At 39.7% G+C, this 22,534-nt stretch overlaps 2 protein-coding genes across 2 annotated transcripts in view; one reads left to right on the forward strand and one right to left on the reverse strand.

The window, feature by feature from the left end:
- Positions 1-4,040, forward strand: part of GEMIN5 (gem nuclear organelle associated protein 5) — a 46,002-nt gene extending 41,962 nt beyond the window's left edge. The window contains exons 25-28 of the mRNA XM_042781731.1: positions 496-658; positions 1,448-1,943; positions 3,205-3,301; positions 3,876-4,040. Of these exons, the coding sequence (XP_042637665.1) occupies positions 496-658; positions 1,448-1,943; positions 3,205-3,301; positions 3,876-4,040 (921 nt within the window). The remainder of the gene's footprint in view (positions 1-495; positions 659-1,447; positions 1,944-3,204; positions 3,302-3,875) is intronic.
- Positions 4,041-11,596: 7,556 nt separating this feature from the next.
- Positions 11,597-22,045, reverse strand: CNOT8 (CCR4-NOT transcription complex subunit 8). Its single transcript, XM_007946412.2, has 6 exons — positions 21,842-22,045; positions 20,609-20,802; positions 18,221-18,382; positions 16,107-16,251; positions 13,353-13,463; positions 11,597-11,746 (listed from the first exon to the last, which is right to left on the reverse strand). The coding sequence occupies exons 1-6, from the start codon at positions 22,043-22,045 to the stop codon at positions 11,597-11,599; spliced, it is 966 nt and encodes a 321-aa protein (XP_007944603.2).
- Between the last annotated feature and the right edge of the window lie 489 nt (positions 22,046-22,534).

Consider the following 22,534-nt stretch of genomic DNA (forward strand, 5'->3'; position numbering starts at 1 on the left):
CTCTAGTAGCATAGTGCCTAAGGCACTTGACTGCTAACCAGAAGGCTGGCGGTTCAAACCCACCAGCCACTCCTCGGAAGGAAGGTTGGGCAATCTACTTTCGTATTGATACTGCCTCGGAAACCCAAGGAGGGGTCGCTGTGAGTCAGGTCTGACTCGACAGCATATAACGACAACATTTTAATTAATTGTATCTCAAGTTTTAAAAAAGAAAAATAATAGCTTTTCTAAAAGTTCTGGAAACTCATTTTTTGTTTAACTTAAATGCAAATGTCAGTTCATTTTCTGAGCATGAAGAATTTAACACCAGGCAGTATGTGTTGCTGTCCAACTAGGTTGAAAGTTCCTGATGGGGAAGAAAAACGAGCAATAGGAAGATATTTCTTAAATGTGAATTGTATGTACTTATTTCCAAGCACAGTTAATAGGAACATTTCTGGTGTCCTCAGCACCTGCTTTGGGTGTTTGTTGAATTGAGTCTCTTGCTTCCTCCAGCTCCTGCTTCACATTTGCCACGACTTGACCTTGGCAGTACTATGCCAGCAGGTGGCCTCCTGGGATGAGGTGGTGAAAGCGCTGCTTCGGGCTGTGGTCCGGAGCTACGACTCAGGGAACTTCACCATTATGCAGGAAATCTACTCTGCCTTTCTTCCTAATGGTAAATCCCTACCACCTCTGCCTAGGGCATGCCCACTAGAGGATACTAAAACTGCCACCCACAGGTGTGGCACTGGTAGCACATGGGTTCTTAAACACATTGGCCATTTTTGTCATTTTAATAGAAAGTTAAGAAGTAGGCAGAATAACTGAGCTGTTTACCTTTACGTTATAGCCTCCTACACACTTTGCACACAGTCACTTTAAGAGAGAGAGAGAGAGAGAAATGTCAGTTAAGAATGGAGACCACCAGTTGCCTGTGAGTCAGTACTAAGATAAGGTGACCCCGTGTGTGTCAGTTCGTGTGCTTCATAGGATTTCAACGGCTGATTGTTCCTTTCTTCTGGGATGTGTCTGGGTAGACTCAAACTTGCAACCTTTTGGTTAGCAGCTGAGCACATTAACTGTTTACACCACCCAAGGACTCCAGTGAATGCAAAAGCTCAGCAGAATTCCTTGGACTGTAGGGTTAGGCACTGAACTAGATTATTTGCATTTTTCAGAGACACTGTGGGATTATAACCTCAGTCAGTGTGGCAGAGCCTTTAATCCACTGACACAAATGGAATGCTTTGTAATGACGTCTAGCCTGTAGCAATGAGAACATTGTCCTAAATCAGGAAATGTTTAGCTTCATTTGGCTTTTGTTGAAAGACTTGGTACCATGGATCATGCTGCTGTCCTTTATTTTGGGATCTTCCTCTTGGATGTGAGGAAGCAGAATATGAGGGCAGGAAGGCAGATTGCTGGCAGATAAAGGTGCAACTCAAAAATCCTTTTCTTCTCCTAGGTTGTGACCACCTAAGAAAGAAACTGGGTGACCCTGGCATACCAGCTTTCACAAGTTTAGAGGCCTTTTTTATTTATGGACGTCTGTATGAATTCTGGTGGTCTCTCTCCAGGCCTTACCCTGAATCCAGTGGCTGGGTAAATATTGATCACAGAAAGAAAACTGTTGAGCATAGCCAGCAGTTGAATGATGCCAGCCCTAAAGAAGCTGACCCTGTGGCTTCTTGTCAGCCAGAGCTGAGCAGGCCTCCAGAACTAGACTTGAGACTCACAGAACAAAGTGAGCAGGTCCTGAGTGCTTGTAAGGAGCTCTTTTCAGAAAGGCATGCCAGTCTCCAAAACTCACAGAGAACCGTTGCTGAAGTCCAGGAGACCTTGGCAGAAATGATCCGCCAGCACCAGAAGAGTCAACTCTGTAAATCCACAGTAAATGGTCCTGATCTGAGTGAGGCTGAGCAGGAAGCAGAGAGATCTCTTGTTGGTCCTCAGAGCCAGTGGTAAGTATCAAATCAAATATGAGATGGAATTGAAAATTCCAGATTGTCATGTAACTAGATAAAAATAAGTACATGGTGATATGAATCAGGTTGTTTGGAAGCAACATAATATAATAATGAAGGCTCAGGCTTTGGAGTCAGCCATGGGTTCTAATTCTGGCCCTGCTGTGTGATTTCACATAAATTCTTAATAGTTCCCTCATCTGTAAAATGGACTACAAACTGCTACCTCATTTGTCTTCAGCAACAGTATTTTTTGATTGATCTGTACGGTCACAAGAAGCAGACAAGAAAGGTAATGTACAGAACCGTATACTGAACTGAGAAAATCCCAAATGACCTGAATGCCAGGGGAAAACAGGAGCCACTTAACTATCATACCAAAAAAAAAAAACAAACCCACTTCCATCAAGTCGATTCCTACACATAGCGACCCCCGTTGGGTTTCCAAAGCTGTAAATCTTTACAGAAGATTGCCCATCTTCCTCAGAGCATTTGGTAGGTTTGAATGGCCAAACTTCTGGTGAGCAGTCAAATGCCTTATACGCTGTGCCACCACAGCTCCATCGTGGGAGAGCTGAATTTGCTTTATCACTGGGCACTTTGCTATGGGGTTTTGCACTGATTATCAGTTCTTGATTGGGTACTATGCTAAGTATGTTTCACCTTGATTACATCCCTCAGCACAGGAACTAGAACATAGTAAATAGGGCAGTGACTAAACTTATAGCTACTATTACTAATTTTAAAAAAATAAAGTTTGAAACCCCTATTTTTAGTCCTCTAAAAATTCTTCTGTTCAAATCAGACTTCGGTCACTTCTCTAGTAAGCTACCGCACTCTAGGCAGCTTTAGATTAAGTTTTTTTGTAACAAAAACTAAAATGTTCTCTAACCCAGTGGCTGTTAACCTTGGGATCACAAGACCCTTTTAAGAAGTGTAAGACACCCAATGCAGAAAAATCACATCTACAGGCACCCGGCTTGTCTGTCGTCCAAGAAACCTCTGTGCTCAGCTCTCTTGAATCCCCTGAAAGTCATAAAATGTCACTGCAGCTGTATGTCTAAGACCTGGGTATTAGGAAAATAGTGGGCAGTCATACTGTATTTAGAAAATTTTGCTTCATATTACATCACATTCAGTTGCTTTCTTTGTATTTAAAGATATGGAGATAGTCAGGTAACAGAGGAATTTTGTTTGTAGGATAATAGTAAAGACAAAGTCGTCTGGGACAAGGCATGACTTACTATCTTTTTATTAGTAGTAAAGAAGAAAATGAACCAGTTTCTCTGCCTGAATTAACCAGAAGGCTCACAGAGGCAAATGAGAGAATGGCTGAGTTTCCTGAGAGTATTAAGGTAAGATTTATAGCAGTTCATCTGGTAAAACATTACTTTTTATATTGTCAGCTTAGTATATCATATTCTTAGGGGTATCCACTTCTCAATTCATTTTCTGAATTCTGTACATTTATATGTATTTAAAATTTTAGGATCCAGTTCCCTTTGGTGAGCGCAAACATTTTATGAAAATTAGGGACCACACAAGCAATTTGAGACCTCAGAAAAACCAAATGAATTTTGTAGTTATGTGGTTAAAAGTAAAACAAATTGATACCATATATCTGTTCAGTTACAGATGGATAAGTATGTTTGGATGGGGTCCTAGCCATAGTAGAAGCATCATTTTTCTAGTTGACTTTGATGAGGCCTGTAGAAAAGATTGTATCATTTGTGAAAGACATCCCAGTAGCCATCCCAGTTTTGAGTATCATCTCTCCTAAGTGGATCTGATGAAGGGCAAGAAAGGGCCTGTAAAACTGTGCTGAGAAGTATCCTTAAGTGGAATCTTGCTGTTACAGATGCCTTCTGTAGAGGTGTTAGCAGCTTGTTTGCAAACGCTTCATTTCTCATTCCCTGTGTCATCTTTCAGACCTGGCCCTTCCCTGATGTGCTGGAGTGTTGCCTCGTCCTGCTTCGCATCGGGTCCCAGTGTCCTGGCTGTTTAACCCCAGAAATGCAGCAACAGGCCCAAGAGCTCCTTCAGAAACATGGCAACTCAAAAGTTTACAAAAGATATTGCCAGGCCTGCACATGAACCTTCAAGGACCTTTGAGAAACTGTGCCAAACTCAAAATGCTTGACACCTTTTAACTCTTACCAGACATTTGTTCTGATCCTTAGATTCTTTTGCTGTGAATCAAAACAATACAAATTAAGGTCAGCTTGGAATCAACTCTATCCTTAGACATACTGGAATCTGACTTTGGTTCTAGGATTGGATTCTCTGGACTTAATTATGGTTTCCTTCTGGAGGAAAGAATATGAAAAGCCAGCAATAGTTATTCAGAAAATACCCACAGAGTGATTGTTGGTCATCTTTAAAGCCTTATTCAGGTTTTACCCAAAGAAGAGAAACGTTTTAATCACCCAAAGTGTTATCTTCTTAAACACAAACTACCTTTGTAAATACTTTGCCTAATCATAAACATGTCATTCTTGATAAAGAATTACTGCATTTTGTGACTATTGGTGTAATTTTTTAAAATGTGTTTTTGTTAACGTGGGTCCTCCCCGTCTACACATTTCAGAGATTGGAGTTTGAATGTGAAACGGACCTTACCTATCTTGTTGACTGTCCTCTGTCTGAACTTTAGGTCAGAATTTGGTTTTGTGTTTTATGTAATTGTTGATTTGGAGAAACCATTTACTAAAGCTTTAGAAGAACAGGTAACTAACTCAAATGTGTCTTACACTTTCTGTTTTGCAAGAAATGATTATGATCACATAGCTCAGGAAGAAAGTACTGTATCATTGACTCTTAATCTATTTTGGATCACAGGACCCTTTGAGAATTAGATTAAAGTCACAGACACTTTGAAGAAAAACATATATTCCTAATTTTGTATACTTTTGGATTACTGGACTCTACTGTGTAATTATAAATCCCTACTCAATTTTTTTTTCTTTCTTTAAACAAGCGTTCTCTTGACGTGTTTTCCCGTTTGGTTATTTAAACAGTTGTACATTGTCAGAAACAGACATTTCTCCACTATCACAGTTGCTGAAACATAAAACTCAGATGAGTGTGAGAGGGAGCATTCCTTCCCAATAATTGAACCATTTTGTCTTGTAATTTATTGTGAAAGCTTTTCTGTTTAAGTGTCCAGTTAGTTACTACTGGGGTTGGAGTTGTTTTGGACAGTAGGAAGAAAAAGGTTTAAGAGACAGGGTTCAGAGATCTGACTTCCTGATTTATTAAGGCTAGCTGTAGAGTTATGAGCTCTGGTAGCATAGTGCCTAAGGCACTTACTTGACTGCTAACCGGAAGGCTGGTGGTTCAAACCCACCAGCCACTCCTCGGAAGGAAGGCTGGGCAATCTACTTCCGTAGTGATACTGCCTCGAAAACGCAAGGAGGGGTCGCTATGAGTCGGATGTGACTCGATGGCAAATAACAACAACAATAAGCTGTAGTTTAAAGAGTTATGCATTGAGATGGAGATATTACAGGATTTAGATCCTCATAGTTCTTTACACAGTTAACTACAGGAAGAGAATGCATTGATTCTAGAAGTTGGAGAATCTTCTTGGTTGCAAAGGTACCTAGGGTATGGCTAAGTGGAGAACTGGATATCATTTCTCAGTCTTTGTTAAAATGAACAATTTCACCTACAGAGGTGGGGGGGGGAAATTATTCCCTTTCATTTGAACACAGCTGTTAAGCTAGAAACTGTAAATGCACTTTTTCTAAGTCCTTTTGATTTACCAAAATTGTTACATTTGGTGGAGGAATTCTGTACACTCCTCGATTAATGCTTTGGTAAAAACAAGAATTACTGTTTGACAACTAAGTGGTAAAATTACCCAGTAGCATAAGAATAACATGACACAACTCATTTCTTTGTAAGCTCCTCTCTTTCCAATATTGAATAATGTATTCAAACTATCCTAATCTGAATGAATGGTTCTCATTTATTTCTCTAATTATCAGAAAAGGAGAAACACAAAGAGTCAAAGCACTAAGTGCTTGCAAGTGGATAGGATAACCAAGCAATTCAACAAGAATTGTTGGTCCTTTATTCCCCACCCAAAGTGTAATTTTATCTCTAATATCTCTCTTCTCTACCTTCACAGTAGTACAAACCACCATCTTCTGTTCCCCAGAAAACTGTAGTTACCTCCCAACACCTCTCTGAATCTGCTCTTGTCTTATTTATGTGGCTTGAAGGAATTTTCAGTAGCTTCTTACTGCTTTTAGGAGAAAAGATTAAAATCTTGAATGTGGCTTACAAGGCCTGCCTGGCCTCTGCCTTTGCCCCGTGGCCTACTTAGGACACTCTCATCCTTGCTTGGAGACTCCAGCCACAGTGGTCTCAGCTGCTAGAACACACCAAGTTCCATCTTCACCTCAGGATTTTCAGTCATGCTGTTCCTCTGCCTGGCGCTCTCATACTCATTTTTTAGCTCTCCACATAAATGTCCTTTCTCTGAAAAGACTGCTAGTGAACCTCAACCTCAGTGACATCAGTGTCTTATACTTTATTGTTGTTGTTGTTGTTATATGCCGTCGAGTCGGCCCCGACTCATAGCGACCCCTCCTTGGGTTTCCGAGGCAGTATCACTACGGAAGTAGGATTGCCCAACCTTCCTTCCGAGGAGTGGCTGGTGGGTTTGAACCGCCAGCCTTCTGGTTAGCAGTCAAGTGCCTTAGCCACTAATTACAATTTCATAAATTGTATGTGTGAATTACCTCTTGCCTAGCAACATAGATCAGTTGTAAGCTTCACTGATGGTAGAGATCATGTCTTCTATGTACTGTTTCAATCCCTAGCACCTAGTTTCTACTAGGAGGTACTCAATGAAAGTTTTTAACTGAATAAACTGAAAAGTTGAAGGAAATAATATTCTTTATTAGTAGTTTGGACTTAAAAGGATCTAAACTGAGTTAATTCATACCAGTACTGGCTGACAACTAAATTTATGCTTGGTGTTGGACTTTATTGGGTTAGACTTAATGTAGCAGTATATTTGGAGGGATTGAATTACACAGATAGTTAGCATTTTCTTGGTTAGCCTTTAACACCATTCCTTTCTGAGTACAACCACTCACATAGCCGTTGTTGTATTCGGCTGGGTCAATTCTGGCTCATAGTGACCGTATATAGGACAAAGTAGCACTGCCCCATACAGTCTCCTAGGCTATAATTATAGGAGCAGATCACCAGGTCTTTCTCCCGCAGAACTGCTGGTGGGCTCAAACCATCAACCTTTCAGTAAGCAGCTGAGCACTTACCCACTACGCTACCAGGGCTCCCCACATAGTCCTACCAGCACTAATACACAAAGCAGTTCTTGCCAGTTCTAATGGACTTGAGCCCTTTCCCCAGTTAGCAAAATTTTATTTTTGTTGTTGAGAATATGCACAATGCAATGCAACACAACCACTGCCATGGAGTCGGAGTCAACTCAGAGTGACCCCTCCTTGGGTTTCCAAGGCAGTATTGCCCAACCTTGTTTCCGGGGAGTGGCTGGTGGGTGTGAACCACCAACCTGGTTAGCAGTCAAATGCCTTAGGCACTACGCCACCAGAGCTCCCACAACATACACAAATTCAACAGTTCTACAAGTACAGTTAATTCAGTGACATTGTATTTTTCAAGTTGTGTAGCCATTCACACCCTCCTTTTCCAAATTGTTCCACCACTCTTAAGAAACCCACTACCCCCTAAGGTTCCTATCTAATCTTTCAAATTGCTGTTGTCAGTCCGATCCCATATAAACAAAAAAACTCACTGCCATCAAGTCGATTCCAACTCATAGCAACCCCCTTTGGGTTTCCAACACGGTGAATCTTTATGGCAGTAGATTGCCCAGTCTTCCTTCTGCGGAGTGGCTGGTGGATTTGAACCAACCTTCTGGTTAGTAGTCAAATGCCATAGGCACTGCACCACCAGAGCTGCTTTGATCCCATATCGATAGTTCTTGAAAGAGCAATGCTCCAGACACACTTTCTTTACTAATTAACTTATTTGGTTTAAAAACTTCAGGGGCATTTTTAGTTTAAGATTTAAAGATTATCTCAGGGCAATAGTTTCAGTGGTTCATTTAGCCTCAATGTCTCCAGAATGTATGGATTTCATGAGAAATTGAAATTTTGCTCTGAGTTCTACCTTTAATCAGGATTCTTCTGTAGAATCTTTGATAAAAACATTCAGTAATGGCAACAGGACACCATCCAGTTCTTCTGGTCTCATGGCAAAGAAAGCAGCTGTTCATGGAGCCACACATTTCATTTCCTCCTATTCCTGAACTTTACTCTGTTCCTCCAGGTAAATAAAGACCAGTTGTACCTTGCTCTGGTCGTGTAGTCCCTTAAGGCACTTCACTGCCAACCAGAAAAGGCTGGCGGTTTAAACCCACCAGCTACTCCTCGGAAGATTGGGCGATCTACTTCCATAGTGATACTGCCTCAGAAACCCAAGGAGGGGTTGCTATGAGTCGGATCCGACTCGACTCGACGGCAGTGAGTTTGGTTTTGGTTTGGTGTCCTTGGATGGCTGTTTGCAAGTTCTTAGACCCCAGGAAGTACAGATGAACTGGGTAGAACAGCACTAAGCACTGTAAGAGGCTAATTACGGTATTTTTACCCAATAAAGTGCTTAACTGCTCCCATCTCCTTATCTTAGGTATTTTTGTAATGGCACTATGCTAATTACTTTTTACTGGGTTGATGTCCCATGAAGCCATGATGCTAAACCTCCAAACTAAGAAACCAAATAACATGAGGTATTTGGTTGTATGTACGTAAGCAGCCTCAGCAGCTCCTCTTTTTGTTACTGTGAACCTATCAGTGTCTGCCCACACAAGTTTTTATAAGTGTGCAACTTCAATTACATTAATTGGCAACTCTTCCCCTTAATTCATGTAATTTTTTCATCACTATAAACTGGAACTCAGTGCTCCATAAGCAATAACTTCCTCTTTCCTCCCACCCCTGGTAACCACTAATAAACTTTGGTTATTTCTATACATTTGCCTTTTCTTGTGTTTTTATGGGGTCATACAGTATTTGTCCATTTGTGATTGATATTTTACTCAGCATAACATCTTCAGTTCCATCCATGGTGTATAGCATGTTTCAAGCCTGTGTTTATCCTGCTGAGTAGTATTCCATCGTATGTATGTACCATATTTTGTTTATCCACTTATCTATTGAACAGGTTATTTCTACCTTTGGCTACTATGAATAGTGCTGCACTGAGCACTGATGGACACCTCTCTGTTCTTATCACTGCTTTCAAATCCGTTGGGTTTGTGCTTTTTAATTTTTGTTGTTGTTGTTGTTTTAATTTTAGCCCCCCTTTAATAAGCTGTCTTATGCCGCCCATGCAATGACCAAACTCCCCCTCTCCCACTCAATATTGAGTTCAACCCTTCACGTTTCTCCTGACATATCATTAACAGTGTGTCCTCAATTATGGCACAGATAAACCTGTTTTAATCCAAATGTGGAAAGCTATCTGTGTAAGGCTCACAAGTCACTAGCAGGCCAAAGCACCTTATTTAAGAACCACTGGCCCGTGCTGTTTTTATTCATCAATCTTAGGATGAAGTACCTCTATCTCTCTCTATATGTGAGCATTCTGCTTTTGTACCTGACTTCTTACAACCCCACATTTTCTGTGCCAATAGAACTAGGACTAGAAATAGAATCTTGAGGCAACAGATGACATCAGAAGTATTTGTCTGAAAGATTTTCATTAATTAATAAGTTAATCCACCATATATAGCAGAGTGGCCCCCAGGAAATAAAAATTAAACTGGTTTCCTAGTAAGGCCCTACTATCACTAAGGGGTATGAAGTGGAGAGGCAATTCCATTTATATACTCACTCATTAAAAACTTACAAAGACAAGCACACTTGTGGAAAACAGAGGATACACAAGATGCTTCCATGTCACTGAGAAGCCCTGGTGGTGCAGTGGTTAAGCGCTCAGCTGTGAACCAAAAGGTAGGCGGTTCAAATTCACCAGGTGCTCCGCAGAAGATGAGGCAATCTATGTCCATAAAGATTTCCAACCTTGGAAACCCTCTGGGGCAGTTTTACTGTATCCTATCTATAGGGTCACCTGAATAGCAATTAACTCAATGGCAACAGGTTTGTTTGGTTTGGTACCATGTCGCTGAAGTCAAACAACCATATTCTAGAGCTATCAATTCACAGATTATGAAAGACCAACCTTCATGCCAGTGGTTAAAAAAAATCTTTATTTTACAAAATTAAAAACATAAATAATATTTACAAGCATCTTTAAATACCAGCTTATAATACTTGACATTTTTTAATCATTTCAAATTAAGTTTCCTGTACTTTTTTTTTTTTTTTTTTTTAAATGCAAGACGACTGTTCAGCCACTTCAGGGAGTTACCGGTTTTAATTTCCACCATTCTAAAGGGGTTTTTGGTTTTGTTTTTTTTTTTTAATGGTCCATACTGTAGTCATTTGAAAAATAGAGTGTATGTTTTAAATGACTAGCTTTAAAAAAAAAAAAAAAAAAAGTCCTGAGCTTCTTCCCCCAGTTGTGGGATACTACTCCAAGAGAACTCTATAAACAAAAATCAGATTCCTTTACTGCCCTGTTTACATGTTAACTACTATACTGTAATTTAGAGACTCACATTTCTGGTACTGACAAGAATCCGTCTCCCTAACTTCTCCTCAAGTCTGCTGAAAGGAAAAGCAGGGAAAATGGAGAAGGTGGGAGAATACAGATGACCATCTGAAACCTCATGACTGAAAATACAAGAGATTATAAGCCAAAAATCTGATCTTATTAATTTCCTTCAAGATCAAATCCAGGATATTTTATTTTATGAAAACGTGAAATGATTTCAGATGGTGCACACGTGATAGCAGACCTGCAGCACGATGGAACAAAGGATTAATGACACCTAAGTGGTAACTGAACACCCATACCGAAGTTTCTCATGAGTAACAGATTCAGGAGAATGTTTGCTTTCAAGAAATGTTTTCAATATCTGGTCTTCAAATTTCAGCACTGAGCAATTCATTTCCATACAATACCACATAAAGACTGCCAAAGTGCGAGGAAAGCCAATGTCGACAGGTTCAAAAATTTTAAAAAGAGGAAAAAGAAAAAGAAAAGACATCTCTAACCCACTTCCCAAGAACACCATTTTGTTCCATTTTTCCTGGAAGCCCTCAGCTCAGCTGAGAATCACAGCAAGAAGTCTTCATCCTCAGAGATTAGCAACAAATTTAAAAAAAAAAGAATGACAACAGGTAAGAATATATACATTTTACTAGTTTGTTTGACTTGTCCTGGATATTTAAAAAGGTGTCAAATGAGACATGGATGCTGGTGGCAAGAGGCAACTGGAGAGGAGAGGCTTGGGGTGAGGAAAGGGGAAGACCTGTTTACAAATTCAGAGCAAACGCCCCTCTTCTGGATCTAAAATAAAGACATCTTTTGTCTTCAGTAAAACAGAAGTCTTTCTGCTCAACGCAGATGGTAGGTACAGTTTGCTCAAAAGAAGCATTTTCTCTCAGGGAAGGAGACGAGTATGCACAGACCAGTCAGCACAGTCAGCACCATTCCGGGTCAGGCCCACCTGCAGAGCCTCGCCACCATCACTGCTGCATGTTGTTGATCATGGCCAGAATGCTCATCTTCTCCTGGGCAGAGTCCACATCCTCATTCTGCTTCTGGGCCACACCTGTGCCTAGGCCATAAAGCCGCCCACAGTACTTGGCATCATCAATACTGTCCTCAAAAAATAACTGCAGAAAAGGACAAAGAACCTGAGGGAAGAATCATTCCACGATTCAAAGTCTAAATGCTACCACGTCAGCACCTCTTGGCTGTCTTAAAGCCCTGAAAATCTAGCAAACCAGAAATTAGCAAAGAAAGGCTCCAAATGTTTCCCATACTCAGTCTTTCCATACTCTTTTTGCTAAATATAGGCTCTTCTTGCTGAACAGACATATACATTCCAGAATGTCTTTCACTGCCAGGATCCCTGTGCTGCTATTTCGTACAGCTGGCCTGTCTCCTCCTCTCTTAGTAATAAGCAGTTGCAATGGTTTACAGTTTGAGCTCTAGACTCAGACTAACTTACTGTGTGACCCTTAGAAATTCACTTTCACTGTTTAAGTCAAGGTTTCCTAACCATAAAATGGAGTGATATCATAATAGTGTTGTGATGAGGACCAAGATAATAAACATTAAGCACTTAGAGCAAAGCATCTCAACCTCACCACTAGTGGCCTGGATAATACTTTGCTACAGGGGGCTGTCTAGTGTAGTGTAAGCTGTTTAGCATTATCCTTGGCCAACAGCACACACATAACCAGCACCCCCCAGGAATGAACCTGAAAATGTCTCCAGACATTGCCAAATAGCTCCACAGGAGCCAAACTGGCCCTAGTTGAAAACTATTGTCTTTGAACATTGCCCCATGCATAGCAATAATAACAGCTGTAGTTTATAATGAACAAAAAAACATTATCCTTTGCCACATTCTTTGCTCCACCTCTATAAATACCAGTTGATTTTTCAAAGCAGATTTTCAATCCCTCTACCTCTTCAACTACATTTTAAACATTGAGAGGGCAAGTAAGAAAATTAAAAGAAAAAAAAAACTAAAAGGAAATTCAGTCCTTTCACTAATGAGTTGTAGTAAATTCAATATTTAAAAAACCAAACTCACTGCCATCAAGTCGATTCCAACTCATAGCGACCCCCTTTGGGTTTCTGAGGCGATATATCTTTACGGAAGTAGATTGCCCAGTCTACCTTCCACAGAGTGGTTGGTGGGTTTGAACCTAATGCCTTAGGCACTATGCCATCAGAGCTCCTTAAATTCAATATATAAAAAAAGAAAAAAACAAACTCATGGCCATCGAGTCAGATCTGACTCACAGCAACCCCTCCTTGAGTTTCCAAAGCAGTATCACTACTGAAGTAGATTGCCCAGTCTTCCTTCTGAAGAGTGGCTGGTGGGCTTGAAATGACAGCCTTCTGGTTAGCAGTCAAATATCTTAAGCACTACACCACCAGAACTCCTAAATTCAATATAGTACTGGATAATAAGTATTAACAAATGTGTTCCTACTATAGAAATCAGAAGAAAAGCAAAAAAAATCAAAAGGATTAAAGCCCCTCTGAACACTTATTTCCAGATTTTTGGCTATGCTAGGTGGCCTCTTTAAATGCTTTGTCTTTCAAACTACATTTAATATGATGATTTCCATAACAAAACAAAGCAAAAAAGCTCTCAAAGTGGCCATCACCTTCCAACAGAAATATAAATTTTCAACAAACCTCAGCCCACAAAGTTCGCCTTTCTCAGCCTGTAGACAGGCCCTGAGCTTGGACACAGCTTACCTCTTTCATCCTGAAGAATGCCATTCCCGTCAGCAGGGAGTCTGACCCTGCCTGATGCTGCCTTCCAATTCTCTGCAAATCTAACTGATCAGCAACTTCCTGAAGGCCTCCCTGGAGGTGAAAGGGGAATAAAGTAGTATTACACTCAATACTCTCTACTGGCATAAATTAAGTCCACTCTTAAGTGTTTTTCTTTTGGTGGCAGGAAGTACGAACAGGCCATTTACCGACCTAGCAGTATCCACTTCTAGCTATTAGCTCTTTCCTCCCCTCCAAATGCTACATTATGACACCCATGTTCATCTTAGTATTCACAACAGCAAAAATAAGAAAGCAACCTTAGTGCCTGCCCATCAACGGATGAATGGATAAACAATGGGTCATACATACAATGGAATACTACACAACACTAAAGAATAACAATGAATCTGTAAAATACCTCCTAACATTGATAATGCTACAGGACATTATGCTAAGTGAAATGAATCAATCACAAAAAGGCAAATACACTACAGAGACGAAGTGGGAAGAGAGCTGTTACATTGTGGGGAACTGCAAATAATGTCATAAAACAAAATGTGTAAGAACTGCTGTATGAAAATGAATTTGTTCTGTAAACTTTCACCCAAATCATGATAAAAATTTTTTTAAAAAAAGGACAAATACAGTATTAGACCAGTACTGTAAAAAGTCAAAAGATAATTTACACACAGAAAGAATCATTCTTTGAAGGTTACCAAGGGTTGGAGGGGAAGAGGGAGTAAATCACTAACTATAGTGTAGACACACATTAACTTGGGAGAAGGGAAAGGCAATATATAATAAGGTGGAGGGTGGCATAAAATTATAAAGGTGAAGGAGAAGCACAAGAGTTAAAGGCAACAAAAGTAATTATTATTAGATACCTAATCCTGCAATAACAGTAATAACAATAACCTATGAGAGGATACATAAATAGACACGCAAATTGAACAGGGATGAGAAGGCAAATGGGACCATACCAACAAATAGATACAGGTTTGACAGAGGATATTTCTACATATGTATTGATATATGCTACAAAAATATCCATGAATATAGAAGAACATACCAGGGGCAAAATTATGAAAACTTCTTAGTCATAACCAAACACCTTGAGGGAATGAGTCACTGTGCTCATCCTGGGGGCTCAGGACCATAGTCTTGGGGAACACCAAGGTCAATTGGCATATCATAGTCCACAAAGACAAGATTCTACATCCTACTTCAGTGAGTAGCAAGTGGGGTCTTAAAAGCTTGGAAGCAGCCATCTAAGGTGCAACTACTGGTCTCTCCCTATTCAGAGCAAAGAAGAATGAAGAAAATCAAAGATGCAGGAAACAACTGATCCTAAGGACTAATGGAGCATGTGAACCCCAGCCTCCACAACCCTGAGACCAGAGAATTAGATGGTGCCCAGCTACTACTGCTGACAGCCTGTAAGGGATCACAACAGAAGTCCTAGACAGTGTGGGAGAAAAATATAGAACAAAACTCAAAATCATAAAAAAGACCAGCCTTATTGGTCTGATATACTTTAGGGGGACCCCTAAGACTATGGCCTGGAACTAAACCCACCCCCACAGCTCAACATTCAGTCAATCAATAGACAAACTAAGGTGAAATCTTAGTATTCACAACAGCAAAAATAAGAAAGCAACCTTAGTGCCCTCCCATCAATGGATGAATGGATAAACTATGGGTCATACATACAATGGAATACTACACAACACTAAAGAATAACAATGAATCTGTAAAATACCTCATAACATTGATAATACTAGAGGACATTATGCTAAGTGAAATGAATCAATCACAAAAGGGCAAATACAGTTTAGCTAAACTAGTTAAAAAGGTCTGCCTGGAGCACTATGCTCTTTTAAGAACTCTCTATATAATTGACACCAGGGAGGCGCACTCTAGAATAGTCAACCACACAAGATCAAAAGGGCAGCATTTGCCCAGGAATAAAGCTCAGAAGGCAGAAAGGGATAGGAAAGAAAGACGAATGGAAATGTAAGCACAAGGAGGAGGTGGGAAGAGTGCTTTTACATTGTGGGGATTGCAATCAATGTCACAAAACTAAATGTGTATGAACTGCTGAATGGAAAACCAATTTGCTCTGTAAACTTTGCCCCAAATCACAGTAAAAAGTTTTTTTTTAAATGTTACATTATGTTGCATTCCATATTTTGTTCCTTTCTTTTCTATATCGTTGGTTAATTTTGCTAGACTTCTGTGCTCTAAAGACCACCCTACTGTGCAACAAGATTGAGGAAATAATAGTAAATACTAATCGAATTCTAGATAGCAAACCTCATATGTTAACAATTATTAGGGCAATGGGTTCTTAAACTGTCTACCATTAAGAACCCATTTGAGAATCTGGGTCACTGTAGACTCCATCCGTAACAAACTGCCCACTGTTTCACTAGGTTCAGGTAAAGAATGTCTGCCTTAGTCTGAAAGCAGCATAGGGCTCCCTTTGTGCCCAGGTTAAAGAGAGATACCACACAAATCTCTCAACCAATCAGCTCCATATGACACCATGTCTAGCACAGTGTTAGCACCTAGCAGACAGTCAAAGTACGCATGTTGAACAAATAGCGATAAAACAAAATGGCAAAGGTTTTTTGTTGTTTTTTTTGGGGGGGGATGGGTTTTTTGGTGTTTTGGGGTTTTTTTACCCCCCTCCTTTTTTTTTGTTTTACTACTATTAGGAATAATATTGTATACCTTAAGATTTTTGCAGCTCTTCATCAAGTATTTCACATCATAAATGGATGGGAAAAAAAGGTTCAAAATATGAAAGAATTCATGTTCCTCTTCTGGCAAACGAGAATCTGTAAGCAGCTTTACCATGTAGCCAAAGTCATAGCCACTACAAGGAGAGAATTAGACAGTAAGGTTAAAAAGCAGCAGTCATCAGGCCACAGTGTTCATTATATTTCTCACAGCTTATAAGACTGCCTCATGTTATAGATTTTTGCAGTCTTATATTCCAAAGTAGTTTACCCTACTAAAATCTGGAGTTTCTATTAAATATAACTTATATGGTAGAGAAAAGGGTTCAGTAAGTGTGAGTTTTAATCATCAAAAGAAATTCAAAAGTCCATGAGACCAGAACTGGATGGTGCCTGGCTACCATTACTGAATATTTTAATCAAAGATTCCATAGAAGGAAACTGCAAAATAGAATTTCAAATTCTAACAGACTCCAGACCTTCTGGAGCTATGGAGGGTGGGTGAACCTCTGAAACTACTGCCCTGAGATAATCTTCAAACTCTAAATCAAAATATCCCTGAAGCCTTCTTAAAACCTCTCAAAACTGTGAAATAAGTCAATCACAGAAGGACAAATACAGTAGTAATTCATTATTGTAAAAAGTTATGGAAAAGTTTATAGATGGAAGGAAACTTTCTTTGTTGGTTACTAGGGGTGGGAGGGGAGAGAAGGGAATACTGACCAAAAAAAAAAAAAGCACTGACCCATGTCACTTTAGTTTTGTGTATTTCACTATACATAAATCATATTTTAATTAAAAAAATCCTCTCAGAACAATCATGGGAGAAGGAAGGGCTGCTTATGCACAGGGAGACAGTTCAGGTGGCAGAAGAGTATGGAGGGGTGGACACTGGGAAGAGGTAACTATGGGGAGGAAGTGGGAGGGGAGCTCTTGCATTGTGGTAAACTGTGGTCAATGACATGCGACAAAGTATATGTGAAATGCTGTATGGAAAGTGAATTTGCTCTGTAAATCTTCACCCGAATAAAAAAAAAAAAAAAATCCTCTCAAAACCGAACAACAGTTTAGCTAAACTAGTAAAAAAGGTCTGTCTGGAGCACTATGCTCTTCTAAGAACTCTCTATATGAGATCAAATTGACAACAGCAACTCGAAAGACTAGATAGGACTCATAGGCGGCACAAAGTTGATGTTAATGAGGGAGGAACAACTCAGAAAAAGGGTTAGAATGGGTTACACAACTTGAAGAATGTAATCAATGTCACTAAATTGTATATGTAGAAAATGTTTAATTGGCTTTATTTTGCTGTGTATATTCTCCACAACAAAATAAAATTTAAAGGAGAAAAAGTATTGAAGAGGTAAATAATATCTCCTATTGGGAATCTGAAGAGCTCTGATAGCACAGTGCCTAAGGCACTTACTTGACTGCTAACCAGAAGGCTGGTGGTTCAAGCCCACCAGCCACTCCTCGGAAGGAACATGGGGCAATCTACGTCTGTAATGATACTGCCTCAGAAACCCAAGGAGGGGTTTCTATGAGTCGAGTCTGACTCGATGGCACATAACAACAACAACAACAATTGGGAATCTGGGAGCTCTGGTAGCACAGTGGCTAAGGCATTTGACTGCTAACCAGAAGGCTGGCGGTTCAAACCCACCGGCCACTCCTCGGAAGGAAGATGGGGCAATCTACTTCCATAGTGATACTGCCTCGGAAATCCAAGGAGGGGTCACTATGAGTCGGGTCCGACTCGACGGCACATAACAACAATAACATTGGGAATCTGGCTTTTGAGGACCTGGAAAAATTCCAGGATACCCATTTAGAAAACGAGAAAAAGGCCAATTCTGACATAGGCCCCCACCCTCCATCTTTTTTCATTTGGACATATCCCCTAACAGGCACATAACAGACTCAGATACCATATGAAATAAATCAGTCTGAGCACCAAAACATGAGCCATCAGCTACCACTTCAACTTAAAAACTGCTACTGATAACAGGAGAGAGCCAATAGGACCACAAAAAACATTAACAATTCAATGTCCTGTTCCTGTGAGGACCAAAGCAGAAGAGAGAGTACACATTCTCTGGGACAGACCTGTGAAACGAAAGCCATTTGACATTGTCACAGAGAACCACTCCCGAAGTCATAAGCAGCTCTGCAAAGTGCAACGTGTCAATGCCTTCCTCTTCATGTTTCTGGAACTGTAGTCCTGAGTTAGCAAGGAGATCTATGGAATCCTGGGAGTACATGTCCTCTCTAAAAAACAAGGTATTCACTTATTAGCAGGTGGATAATATAACAGAAGTAACAGACAATAATGTTACCAACACCTCAGGAACCATATGAACAACAAAAAATTACTGCTGAGTATCCTGGTGCCCATTCAACAAAGCATATTAAAGAACTGAGCCCAATAAATAGACTCACAGGTCCTGCAATCAGCAAAACAAGTCTCCCCAAAATGTCCCCTTCATCCTCAGCCTATATGACTATGAGACCAGAAGAACTAGATGGTGTCCTGCTACCACTATCAACCACTCAGAGAGTGACCTATGTAGTAGGAGATCCTAGATAGAGTGGAAGAACAATGTGGAACAAAACTCAAAATTATTAAAAAAAAAAAAAGGGACCACATCTCCTGGTCTGATAGAGCATGGCAGAACCCTTGGGACTCTGGCCCCTAGCTGCCCTTCAGGTCTGGAGTTGGGCCCACTCCTCTGGCTTCCAGCCAAATGACAGGCATATGAGCTGAACATTTACATTAGGTAGATACACTCCCTTGGAGAGAAAAATCATGGGAGAAGGAAGGGCTGCTTATGCACAGGGAGACAGCTCCGGGCGCAGGAGTGCATGGGAGGGAAAGACACAGGGAAGAGGTAAGTATGGGGAGGAAGCAGAAGGGGAGCTGTTGCACTGTGGTAAATTGTAGTCAATGTCATGAGACAAAGTGTATGTGAACTGCTGTATGGAAAGTGAATTTGCTCTGTAAACTTTCACCAAAATCACAGTAAAATTAAAAAAAAAAAAAAAAATACCCCTCTCAAAAAGTTAGATCATCATTTACCCACTATTAGAATGGCTTCAGATTTAACTACCCTTGACCTTATTTCTAAACCTTATTTCTATTATGATAGGTATGATAACCTTGTTTTACAGAAGGTAAAATGCCTGACTCAAATGACCCATCTAGGAAATAGCAGAACTGCAATTCAAACTTTGACCTACTAACTACAACTGGGGACTTGACTTTTTTTAAAAAAAAAAAAAAAAAAACAGCTTTACTGAAACATTAACTCACATACAAAAACTCACCCATTTAATGTGTATAATTCAATGGTTTTTAGCACATTCAGAGTTGTGCAACAATGACTACAATCAATTTTATAACATAATGAAATACCCATTAAGCATTCATTTCACAATACTCTACAACCCTCATCCTCTCCTGCTCTAGACAACCACTAGTCTACTTTCTGTCTGTATGAATTTGCCTATTCTGGACTTTTTATATATATGGAATTATACAACATATGGTGCTTTGAAATGAAAGACTGGCATCTTTCATTTAGTATGTTTTCAAGGTCTACTAATGTAGCATATTATCAGTACTTAATTCATTTTATTTCTGAAAACGATTCTACTATATAGATAAACCACATTTATCCACATTTCAGTTCAAAGATAATTATTTCTACATTTTGGTTATTATAAATAATTTGTGTACAAACTTTTGTGTGGAGATAATGCTTTCATTTCTCTTGGGTATATCCCTAAGAGTGGAATAGCTGCATCACATGGTAACTCTATGCTTAAATTTTGAGGAACTACCACATTATTTTCCAGAGTGACTGTATCATTGTACATTCCCACCAGCAATGGACAAGGATTGTAATTTCTCTACATTCTTTCCATCACTTCTTTTCTGTTTTTGTTTATTTAAATTAAGATAATCCTAAATGGTATGCGGAAGCTCTAGTGGCGTGGTGCCTAAGGCATTTGACTGCTAACCAGAAGGCTGGCAGTTCAAACCCACCAGACACTCCTCAGAAGGAAGACTGGGCAAGCTACTTCTGTAATGATACTGCCTCAGAAACCCAAGGAGGGTTGCTGGGACTCACTCGACTGCAATGAGTTTGGTTTTATTTGGTTAAGTGATATGAAGTGACATCTCACTGTGGTTTTGATAAGCATTTCCTTAATGACTAATAATGCTGAGCATCTTTTCATATGTTTATTGGTCATTTGCTTATCTTCTTTGGAGAAATGCCTATACAGATCTTTTGTCCATTTTAACTGGTTTATTTGTTTTTTAACTGTTTTAAAAGAGACTTTAATTCCTGAGATTCCCTATCCTATCCTCTGCTTGATGGCGCTATCCAACCCCTACCTGTGGTCAGTGGAAAGAAAACTTAAAATTAATCAAATCAGTCCATACAAATGTAGCATATTTAAGAATAACTGAAAAGTGTCTCAGACACTTACGTAAGGTTGAATTTGAAGTTGAATTGCCAAGTGTTGATTCCAGAAGGATATTCTCCCTTCTCATTCGTGAATGTAAGGCCCAACTGGATAATTTTTAAAAGGTCAACATTGCACCGAAGAAGCTGATATTGATAATCTATGGAACTTCGAAATTCACCAATTGGTCGCACCACAACACCTGGAAATTCTGTGTCCTGGAAAATGAAAAAAATCTTTCACCCTAAGGTTTCAGAAAACAACAGATGCATAATTAATAACTCATAAATGAAAATTTTACCTCAATTTATAAAAGTTATGTGACAAGCCCCCAAGCTTGGGCACAAAATCTATCTTAAAATAGTGATCTTGCTGATATCTACTGAAGGAGCACTAGAATCATGAAGCTTGGCACAACAACTTGGAGATCCTAAGCAGGATGTGAACAGAAGTAGTTTGAATAACTATAGATGGATACACAATCAATTAAGAACATTCTAAGTTGAGAACAATACATAAATAAAAACACAAGTATAGGAAAGTAAAACGGTAATTCACAGGGAAAAAAAACATAAATAGCCAAGTTTAGCTTGAGTAAAAAGACTGGGACAAGATCATGAGAGTTCTAAACACCAGGCTAAGACTTCATTCAGTAATATCTACTGCAGGAGTCACAAACTCTAGGCAGCTAAGGTAAAGGAGTAAAGCAAGCTGGATGTGAAGACGGGAACAAGTAATGGGGACTGGAGCAAACTAGAGCACATGCCTCATCTAAAGGAAGCCCTTGACATTACCATGACACTCATCTCCCCTCTCCAGCCACTCGGTGCCAGGCAGGAATGTGGACCCTATATTGTCAGGTCTTCCCATTTTCCCAGAGATGCCAGAAATCTGGAATTTAAGTGAGGTCTCTTGATTTTTAAATGCTGGCAACTAACATTTTAAAAAATTTTAACACTATACAGTTAATTCACCATTATCTGTGGGGCAGATGTGTCCTACAGGCTAATATAATTCTGCTTTAAAAACTTCTGAACACAAAGTAACACTATAAAAATCCAAGAAACTCAAGGTGACATCCTTCTCAGGTACAGTGGCTACCTTAAAGTTTCATAAAAGCAAGGCAACCTTTTGTCTAGTTTATCGAAACTTTACTGTAATATAATTATTTCTTTTGAAAAATCTCATATTAAACTCATTCCCTAAACCCATTTCACACCAGAAGGTGAATGAGATAAAGGAGGCAGAGCTCTTTACCATGGCAATATAACTGTAACTGAGCACTATTTCTCGGATCTTCCTCATCTCTTCTTCTAGATTGCTGGCCCAAACTTCACAAATAACCTGGCTGTTCTCCACTAGTGCTGCAGGCATCCTGAAGAAACCTGAGAAATCCCCTTCAGGTGATTCTGTTAGAGGGCACGCCAGACAATGGTTGATCTGATCTGGATTGAAAAACATATTTGAAATCCTTAAGTATACACACAACACAAACACATCAAAACAATATTTTACCATCACTTCATCAGTTTAGGCTAAAATAATAAGACCATTATATTTATTCTCCATTTTACATAGGAAAACTTGCTTTGTCAAGACACATACACAGCTGTCTTGAAGAAACTGAAACCAACTACTTTTGTCTAAACTGCTCTTTAACACAGAAGTGAAACCACTACCATAAATCCAGTTTTTCTCTATGCTAAAGACTAAAATATCCCCTAAGTACACCCACTGCTGTCAAGTCGATTTTGACTCACATTGACCCTACAAGACAGAGCAGAACTGTCCCATAGTGATTCCAAGGCTGTAAACATTTACAGCAGCAGAATATCCCATTTTTCTCCCACTGAGTGGTTGGTAGGTTTGAACCACTGACCGTTTGGTAAGCAGCTGAAAGTTTAACCACTGCACCACCAGGGCTCCCAGTCCACTATATAAGGACCACAA

The sequence above is a fragment of the Orycteropus afer genome, unplaced genomic scaffold (genome assembly GCF_000298275.1).
Source record: "Orycteropus afer afer isolate SDZICR_OR568_19922 unplaced genomic scaffold, OryAfe1.0 scaffold00160, whole genome shotgun sequence".
Lineage (NCBI taxonomy): Eukaryota > Metazoa > Chordata > Mammalia > Tubulidentata > Orycteropodidae > Orycteropus > Orycteropus afer.

Excerpts from the sequence above, each read along its gene's own strand:
- CNOT8 (XM_007946412.2), bottom strand. The coding sequence starts at position 22,045 with ATGTTTTTCAATCCAGATCAGATCAACCATTGTCTGGCGTGCCCTCTA. Across the intron at positions 18,383-20,608 it reads AACTTCAAATTCAACCTTAC|AGAGGACATGTACTCCCAGG; the intron begins GTAAGTGTCTGA and ends CTTGTTTTTTAG. Across the intron at positions 11,747-13,352 it reads CATTCTTCAGGATGAAAGAG|TTATTTTTTGAGGACAGTAT; the intron begins GTAAGCTGTGTC and ends CCTTTTCTGCAG.